This window comes from Dendrobium catenatum, unplaced genomic scaffold, assembly GCF_001605985.2.
Source record: "Dendrobium catenatum unplaced genomic scaffold, ASM160598v2 fragScaff_scaffold_993, whole genome shotgun sequence".
NCBI lineage: Eukaryota > Viridiplantae > Streptophyta > Magnoliopsida > Asparagales > Orchidaceae > Dendrobium > Dendrobium catenatum.
Window position 1 is genome coordinate 1712968 of NW_021319455.1, and position 9113 is coordinate 1722080.

The 9113-nt window shown below is 31.0% G+C and overlaps 1 protein-coding gene across 1 annotated transcript; it reads left to right on the top strand.

Annotated features, from left to right (window-relative positions):
- Positions 1-2492: 2492 nt before the first annotated feature.
- Positions 2493-5701, top strand: LOC110116521. Its single transcript, XM_028697726.1, has 7 exons — positions 2493-2886; positions 3282-3358; positions 3497-3584; positions 3651-3725; positions 4335-4479; positions 4751-4931; positions 5306-5701. Exons 1-7 carry the CDS (start codon positions 2493-2495, stop codon positions 5699-5701), a joined length of 1356 nt encoding a protein of 451 aa, XP_028553559.1.
- The last annotated feature ends 3412 nt before the right edge of the window (positions 5702-9113 follow it).

A 9113-nucleotide genomic window follows, 5' to 3' on the forward strand; every position in this document is an offset into this window, starting at 1 on the left:
TATATATATATATATATAAAAGGGACTATGACTATAAACGAGTAGAGTTGAGTCGAGTTGTTGCTTAATCAAGTCAAGCTTGATTGGTTTATATTGAGCATGAATTCAAGCTCAATTTGATCTTTTTGTTGAGCTCAAGCGCGACTCAAATTGTTGAGCTCGATAAAGGGACTATGACTATAAACGAGTAGAGTTGAGTCGAGTTGTTGCTTAATCAAGTCAAGCTTGATTGGTTTATATTGAGCATGAATTCAAGCTCAATTTGATCTTTTTGTTGAGCTCAAGCGCGACTCAAATTGTTGAGCTCGATAAGAAAGTTTGAGATTTATTCGTTTTGGAGCTCCATTTCTTACTTTTTATTTGGATGAAAAAATAATTAACTAGGTTGATATAGCCAGTGTATTAATTAATATTAATCGAGACTCTCACATGTTTGCAGTTTCTGCAAGTCTTCACCTGAATGTCAAACAAAAACTCAATTTGTGATTTCTCTTCGTTGTGAGCAATGCGACACCAATATTGACATCACACTATTCAAAACATAAAAATGATGTTTGATTTGCTATTCGGTTGGATGGTCGTGGCTACTGCAAACCAGAGAATGTCGTTCAGTTGGAGATGACATAAGGATAACAAAATTACATTTTTATTTTTATAACATTGTTATCAAGAAAAAATGGCCATAAGGTGATTGAGGTTCTTGTAAGGATTTGTTTATCGAACAAGCTCATTCTCTACATAAATATTAAATATTTGTGTCAAGAGTTTAGTTAGAGTAATGGTTCTAGGGGTGTAAGTAAGCCAAGTCGTCTCATGAGCTAGCTTGAACTCAACTCAGTAACGAGCTCCTGAGTCGAGCTTATCGAGCAACAAGTTTGATTTTGAGCTTAAATTCGAACTCATAAATCATACAAGCTCCAGCTCAGGCTCGGCTTATCGAACCGTCTTGATTAACATTAATTAGGACATTGATATTTATATTAGCATAATCAATTGCTTTTTTTTTTTAAATTCAAAATAAAAAGTTGAGCTAAAAACCAAGTCAATCTTGAGCTTTCTTATCAAGCTCAAGCATTCAAGTCGAGCCTGAGCCTCATATTTTTTTACTCGAGCTAAGTTCAAGCTCAGAAAATGAGCTCGAGTTCAAACTTGGTATAAATTAAGTGTGCTTAGCTCGATTAGGCAATAACTTGACCAGGCTCATTCATTTACACCCATAAACGGCTCTTTACACTAAAAAGCTCAATGCTTGGATCAAAATTCATATTGAATCAATGATCGAATCCAATTTCATAGCCACTAATTTCATAACTTTTAGCATAATCCAACCATCTAATTCAAATTACAATCAACATTAATCTCTCATAACCATCAATCTTGAGATCTAATCACACCAACAATATTAATCTTAGATGACTTTTATTTTGTTCTATGATATAAATCTTTTTTTAATCAAAATGGGTTATAGGATTGAGTTTGGGTCATCCAGGTTGCCAACAGGTCGGTTGAATATCGATCAATCTTTTGGAACCGTTTATTAACTGGCATGAGTTCGGATCGACTATATTTATATCAAATCAATTTCTAGTTGGATCTAAACATGACCCAATGACCCATCAACTTGTTTTGACGCCCCGATCTCCTTGATTTTTCTCTTCCATTCATTTTGGAAAAATTATGACTCTAAAGATTCTTACATTAATTTGGTAGAACATATTTTTATTCATTAGATTTATTTTTAAACAAATATAATATAAACTTTAATTTATTAATTATATATGATATTTATTTTAAAATAAATTGGATGACTATAAAACTCATTCTAATTAATTTTAAATTAGAAAATCAAAACCCAAATTTTCTTCCCTTAGTCTATAAAATGAGAAAAAAGTAATTATATTGAATATAAAACTACTCAATTTAGGGAATAACATTCATAACATTTTATTTTATTTTATTTTTTTTATTGACCTCGATTTTATTTCCATAATAGCATTGTTTTTATGAATTTATATTGTAATGTTAAATCCATAATAATTTGGGAAATCAAATATTTATCTTTTAAAAAAAAAATTCTTCACACCTAAATATTTAATATAAAGTTAGCACAAATTATTGCAGACAAAAATAATATTTTTTAACTCTTAATATAAAACTATATCAATAGAGCTGCAAAATATTTAATAAATATAATAAAAAATTAATTCTATAAACTTTAATATGGTCAAATTTTTTCATGAAGCAATATTTTGACTTATCAGCTGGAATAAGAAATGCTCTCCTTTTCATTACAAAAAATCTCAAAATAATAAAAAAAATAAAAAATTTATTTTTATATGAGCTGCTCCTGATATGATTTATTGCATGCTGAAGGCCTGCAAGCATAAAGAGAGTCACTTGTTTGTTCACCCATCTCCTTTAACTAATAGACTTTACCTCAGCATAACAAAGAGGAATTAAGGAAATATATAGAAAAGAAGAGAGGTGGAGGTATGGAGATGGGAAGGGAGAAAGTAATAGAAGTGGTGGAGAAAGAAGAAGTTGAGGAGAGAAGGTATGAGAGGAGTGATCAAAGAGGAAGGAAAAGGTTGAATTCAAAGCTAGATCTTAATGAGGAGGTCGTCGTCGTCGTGGCGGAGAACGAAGGCGAAGGTGAAGGTGACAATGAAGAAGAGAAAGAAATCGAAGAAGAAATGATGGAAGGAGAAGAAGAGGGGAGTTCAAGTAATAACAACAGTGGAGACAATAGATTTTATGGTGAGAATTCAGCGGCGGCGGCGGTAGGTGTTAGGCAATATGTGAAGTCGAATTTGCCGAGATTACGGTGGACGGCGGAGCTACACCTCTTGTTTGTTCGTGCGGTTGAGCGGTTGGGCGGGCAAGAGAGTAAGCTCAATCATAAATACTCAACAGTTTAAACAGCTGCAAAATTTAGAGCAATTGAAATGGTTTTATGCTGCAAAAATTTATTTTTCTGATAGTGAAGACAATATAGAATCTCACAGGACTTAAAAACAAAAATCATCTTTAATTAGCTTAGGAAAGAAGAATCTTACATTCTGATTGTCAGCTAATTAAGGCTTCATTTGGGACGACTTTCTCACTGTTTTCTAAAGCATCTTTTTGGTACAAAAATTATAGTTCAAAAATGACTGTAATTTCTTTTGATTTGCTTCCATTTGTAGCAGGAAAATACTTTTGAATATGGGATTTCATCAGCTTAATTCATCCATGTAATATTTGTGTATACTGACTGAATCTTCCTCTATTTTCATATGTAGGAGCAACACCAAAGTTAGTTCTTCAGATGATGAATGTTAAGGGGATTAGTATTGCACATGTAAAGAGCCACTTGCAGGTAAAGGGTGGGAAATGTAATTCATTAAATTTTATTTGCTTCCACTATGTATTGATCTATAAATTCAGAAAAAATAGGTATCTGCAAGTTATTTATATACTTGTCATCAATATTTAGATCTTCTTTTTAATGATTCAGTATATGCCTTCCTCTTTTGTTAAATATCAGATGTACAGAAGCAAGAAACTTGATGATTCTGGCCAGGAAAGGTTTACCATTTCTTCAGGTTTGTGGCTTTCCTGCAATGCATTTATTCTTGTGTGAATTATTAATTTGACTGAACTTTTTCTAGCAGTTAGGGTTTATCTGTGCGGAGACCGGATGCAGAACGTCATCCAGAGGCCAATCAGAATGCTCTACGTCAGCGGTACCAATTAAGCAGTACCGAGCTGCGGTACCGAGGACATAGGTGACGTGGCGCATTCTGGTTTGTCTTCGGACGGCGTTCAGCGTCCGCGCAGAATAATTAATCCTATTTGGGAGGCTGCAGTATTTTGTAAAGTTGGTTGTAAAGCTGTTGTGGGGAAAAGAAAATTTTCAAAAGCTACGATGAAGTTCTTTTTTAAACAATAGAACAACTGCTTTATTAAAGCTGCCACACATCAGCAATTCTAATTGTAGAAAGCATTTTTGCCTTATAGAAATTTCTAGAAAGTAACGAGAAACCAAAAGGAAAAAAAAAGGTCAAACGAAACTATTGTTGTGATTTGAAAAGCAAAATAACGAGAAAGCTGCCCAAACCTGCAGCTTTCAAAATAGATTGGACTATGTTAATTATAAATATTTAATTTATCATGCAATTATTTTAATAAAATATTCATGCAATTTGATTATCATTTTTTTGACTTGCTATCTATGTTCAATTGTGCACAGCTCAATAATAAATAAGCTCAACCATGAATAAAAATAATATATGTTTTGCATGTTAATTTGAACCATTGAATTCTAATGGAATTGTTTAAAACTTCTGGAACAGCTTTCTCTTCATTGGATGCTCATTTAAAGAGAGAGAGTTCTCATGATCTGTTCTTCCAACCCTTCAGAATGAGAAATGAAAGCCTGCAAGCCAGAAATATTTATGAGACGCAGAAACATTTGCAAATCAGGAATGCAAAGCTTAGGTAATTTAATCAATCTAGAAAATCAAATTTATATGATAATCATCTGAAGAACATAAAGAAAATCACTTAGGCTTCGTTTGGAACAGCTTTCTTACTACTTCTTAAAGCAGCTTTCTAGCACAAACCGAGCCTTAATCACGGCTATTAACAATCTAATCTTGCAGTAATATGACTCTAATTCTAATCTGAGCTCAATCTCTGCTAAAAGTCAATATAGTAATCAATTTTTTTTCCTTAATTAAGCTAATGGATTAATTTGCTGCTTAAACAGGCAACAAGAGTGGGCTTTTAACCAGCAAAAGATGGCAAGAGATACCTTCAGCTATGAGCATTCAAGAACATCTCAACACAGACAGTACTCACAGGCTCTTCCATTAAATTCATCAGTTACTAACTTCAATCATAATTTTGTTGTGAAAGCAAACAACTTTTGCTGCTTCAACAACATTAAGGTAATGTATCCTTCTTCAAAATCAACCTATAATTAAATTTTCAAGTTATAAATATATACTTTTTAAATGTTATGATTAAAAATATCAACTAATCCTTTGTAAAATTTTGGTTTATATGTATTTATTTTTTTATTTATCAGCTCACTCTTATACATGCTCAAATTCATTCTCTAAGACGGCAAGGTAAGGCTTCGTTTGGGACAGCTTTTTTGTTGTTTTCTAAAATAGCTTTCTAGTACAAAAATTTCTTGAATTAGAAAGTTTTATACTTGAAATTCGTTTTAGGAAGCAGTATGAAAGTTGTCCCAAACGAAGCCTAAATCATATCTTAAACTATCTTATTTATATAATTATTTTCTGTGTTGTTGATGCAGTCACAATCACAAGAACATCAATGGAGCAAGCTTGAAAACATCTTCAGAAAGGAGAGGGAAGAGCATTCTGTAGATGCCAAGAGGATGAGGCTTTCAAGAGATCATGGCCATGGGATTCCAGATTTGCAGCTAAGCTTGATACCAAGCTCAGTAGAGAAAGTATTGAATGGCAATGGTGCTTCTGATGATGAAGAAGAATATGAAGAAGAAGAAGAAGAGACTGAGCTATCACTTTCTCTCTCCCCTCCCACATGCAGATCAAGAGATGAATCCTTCAAACTTCAAGGAACAGTGATGAACACTGAGATTGATTTTTGGAAGACAGGAAGCAAGAAGAAATCTACTTTAGGGTTTAGAACTTTTGATCTCAGCATGTCAATTAGGGCATTGGAGTGAGATATTTGTACTATTTTTTAAAATCAGAGGCATTTTTGAGGATTGTAGAAGCCAGCTGAAAATTCAGTAAGTGATAAGTGTACTAAAATCATCATCTGAAATTAAGCCATTTATGATCATTAGATTCATTGAGAAGAGACTTGTTTATTGGGGTCTTTCATGCAATAAAAATTTTGCTTAGTCTGATAGAATTGATGACTTCTTCATTATAGCTTGATTAACTCTTTGCATAATTTTTTTTTAAGATTAAAAATCTATCACATATGTCCTTTATATTTTTTGAAATTGCATTGTCTTCTTTAAAATTTTTAGTTTATGGAGGATTGGAATTGACATAGAACATAACATCTAACAATAGAGAAGAAATGTTATTTTTGAAAAAAATAGTTTGGCATAATATGTAATATAATATCTAAGATTAGCTAGAGCCTAGAGAAGGTTAGTCTAATTTCAAAAAATATATAAGAGATATGTGTAATTATAAGTATAATGAAGCCTGATTTTTACGTAGAAATCTGACAAATAAAAAATTATGAGCCTTAATAAGGAACAATTATTACGTCCTCTGAAGAACCCAAAAAACGGCGGGTCGGGTCGGCGACTTTTCTTAATGCTACGTGTCGCTAAAATATTGGTGGCCGAACGTAGAGGAGCGTACGTTCACCGAACCAAATAATTGTTCCTTAATAAGACTATAATTACACATATATATCTCTTATATGATAACTTAAATACTAATTAGATAATTCTCTTTATAATATTTATAACTAATAAATAAGCAAAAATTGATTTTTCACATTATTGCCATCCAATTTCTTGTATGAGCACAGATGGCAATATTAGGAAGTAGAGAGGCTGGCCCAAATTGGATTAATCTAGGCTGGTTTTATAGAATGGGCCGACACTGAGCCATAAAGTGGGCCACTGGGCCCATTCAGGCCTAAATTATATTAGTTCAAATTAGATTATTTGAGAATTCTCATCCTCTTTATTCTTTATCTTAGGTCCTAACAAATTTGTGTGTCATCTCCTTTTTATATGAGAACTTAATTGGTTCTATTATGATATTATGTAATTATGACCCTCTAATATTTTATTTTAGAATTTCTCTCTTAAATAGTTATTGTAATGATATTTTTAACAAATTTACCGCATTCATTAAAGGAAGAGCGTAAAGTAGATGCATTTGATTGGACTCGGATAACACTAGTTAAAATTTTTTTCTTTTATTTTTGGAACTCCCAAACATTTTAGGCTTTGTTGCTTTTTTAATGCTTCTTAAAATAGCTTTTTAGTAAAAAAAAAATTAATTTTAATGCTAAAAAGTTCTTTCAAGAAGCACTTAAAAAGCCATATCAAACAAAGCCTAAATTCCCGTAAGCTACTTTTGTTGGGGACATTTAGGTCAATTAAGGTAAACTCTCACACACACAACATATACACAAAACTCGAATCAAAGCTTCCAAACAATAGACCAAGTCGAGCTGAGTCCCTTTTGGTACGTGGTTGAGTAAATATTATATTTTGATTATTCAAATTTGTATCATAAGCTTAACCGCAATAAAAAAATATGTTATAAAAATAATCAATATAATGTCATTTATATATGACATTTGAACTTGAGAAAATAAAATACATCAATTAGGACATCAATTTATGTGCTTAAGATTAAAATATGTGATATTTAATAAAATTATGTTAATATCTACATTTTTTTTGTAACACTATTAAAATTATAAATAATTATTTGGGTGATTTTGATAGAAAATCACCCCTATAAATTAAGCAAAATATTTTATAAGATGGTGGTGAGACCAACCATGCTTTTATGGTTTAGAAAGTAAGCGTTGCAGAGATGATGAGGCTCAGGTGGATGAGTGGCTTTAAACTCAGATAGAGAATGTGGAATTAGTATATACGTGAAAAGGTTTGAGTAGCTCTATTGACATATAAGATTAGATAGAGTCACCTTAGATGGTTTGGTTACATAAAATATCAGCCTTCTGATGATCAAGTTAGTAGAATAGATGCATTAGATCTATTATATGTTAAAAATATATAGATATAAACTTAAAAAGACTCTTAGAAAATATTATAAATGCTTTTTTTATTAAGTTTAAATGAGAAATTAATTATTAATATGACAAAATAAAGAAAAAAGATTCATATAATCAGCCCCACGTAGTAGGATAAAGGTTTGTTTGTGTTTGTTTTTTATAATTATTTGGGTGATTTACCTAAATACCACCAAATTTTTATATAACTTATATAATCTCTACATCTTTGTATTTGCATATATAACACCTAATTTCTAAATTATATCAAAATATATGAATTAAAAAGAGATTTTCATCTTAAATAAATTTATGTTAGTGATTTAGTTGATGTGATTTAAAGAATAATATGTTATATAAGTAATTATAAAAATATAGATTTTATATATGTAAATTTATAACAATTCAATGATTTTAGTTTGGATATTTTTGGGCTTTATCTTCTTCTTATGGATATGGTATTTTTCCAATTGTTTATCTCACGCTCACCAAGTTAAAAGGTTTAAATTGGGCTGTTAAGTGGGCTGGACTTTTGGCGTTAAACGAAATGACTGATTAGCCCATTAATCATTTAAAAGCCTCAAAGAAATTAAAACTAAAAATAAAAATAAAAATGATTTTGTGCTCAACGCTCTTGTTTGCCTCTTGATTTAAATAAATTTAAATTATTTTTTACATCTAAAAATTAAAATTAATTAAAAATTTATAATATATTTTAATAAATTTGAATGGGCCTTCATAATTCTTAATCCATTATGTAAGTATATCCAAAGGATTGCATCATTGTTTATGCTTTGAGGTTACTCATGTAATTATGAATTTAAAAATGTAATAAAATTATTAAAAGTTAAACTCTAGCCTTATATTATATATTGCTAAGGTTTTATTTTATGAAGAATGAATGAAATGATGAAATTATTTTTTTTTCCTTCTATTTTTTTGGGTATTTGCATTCAAATTTGCACCAACTTTTGTTGTCTATATATATTAATTTATAAAATGATTCAGCTAAATTTAGAAGAAGAAAACTGTAATTTATCTTTTAAAATGCCTTAACACTGCCGTTGCCAGGTCCCAAGTCCTGGATGAGAAAAGTGGAGGGTTGCGTTAGGTAGTCGACAGCCAGCGTAAAACTTGTCGAACAATAATGACGGTTAGGAGAGTAGAGGTATTAGATTTGACTTATGTTAAGAAAGGTAGGGGTAGACCTAAAAAGACTTGGTTAGAAAATATTAGGAATGACCTTTCTTTATTAGATTTAAACGAAAATTTGACTTTTAATAAGACACAATGGAGAAAAAGGATTCATGTAGCCGACCCCACATAGTGGGATAAAGGCTTGATGTTGTTGTTGTTGT

Coding starts and splice junctions, on each gene's coding strand:
- LOC110116521 (XM_028697726.1), top strand. CDS start 2,493: ATGGAGATGGGAAGGGAGAAAGTAATAGAAGTGGTGGAGAAAGAAGAA. Junction 3,726..4,334: donor CAGAATGCTCTACGTCAGCG/GTACCAATTAAG, acceptor CTTCTGGAACAG/CTTTCTCTTCATTGGATGCT. Junction 4,480..4,750: donor ATCAGGAATGCAAAGCTTAG/GTAATTTAATCA, acceptor CTGCTTAAACAG/GCAACAAGAGTGGGCTTTTA.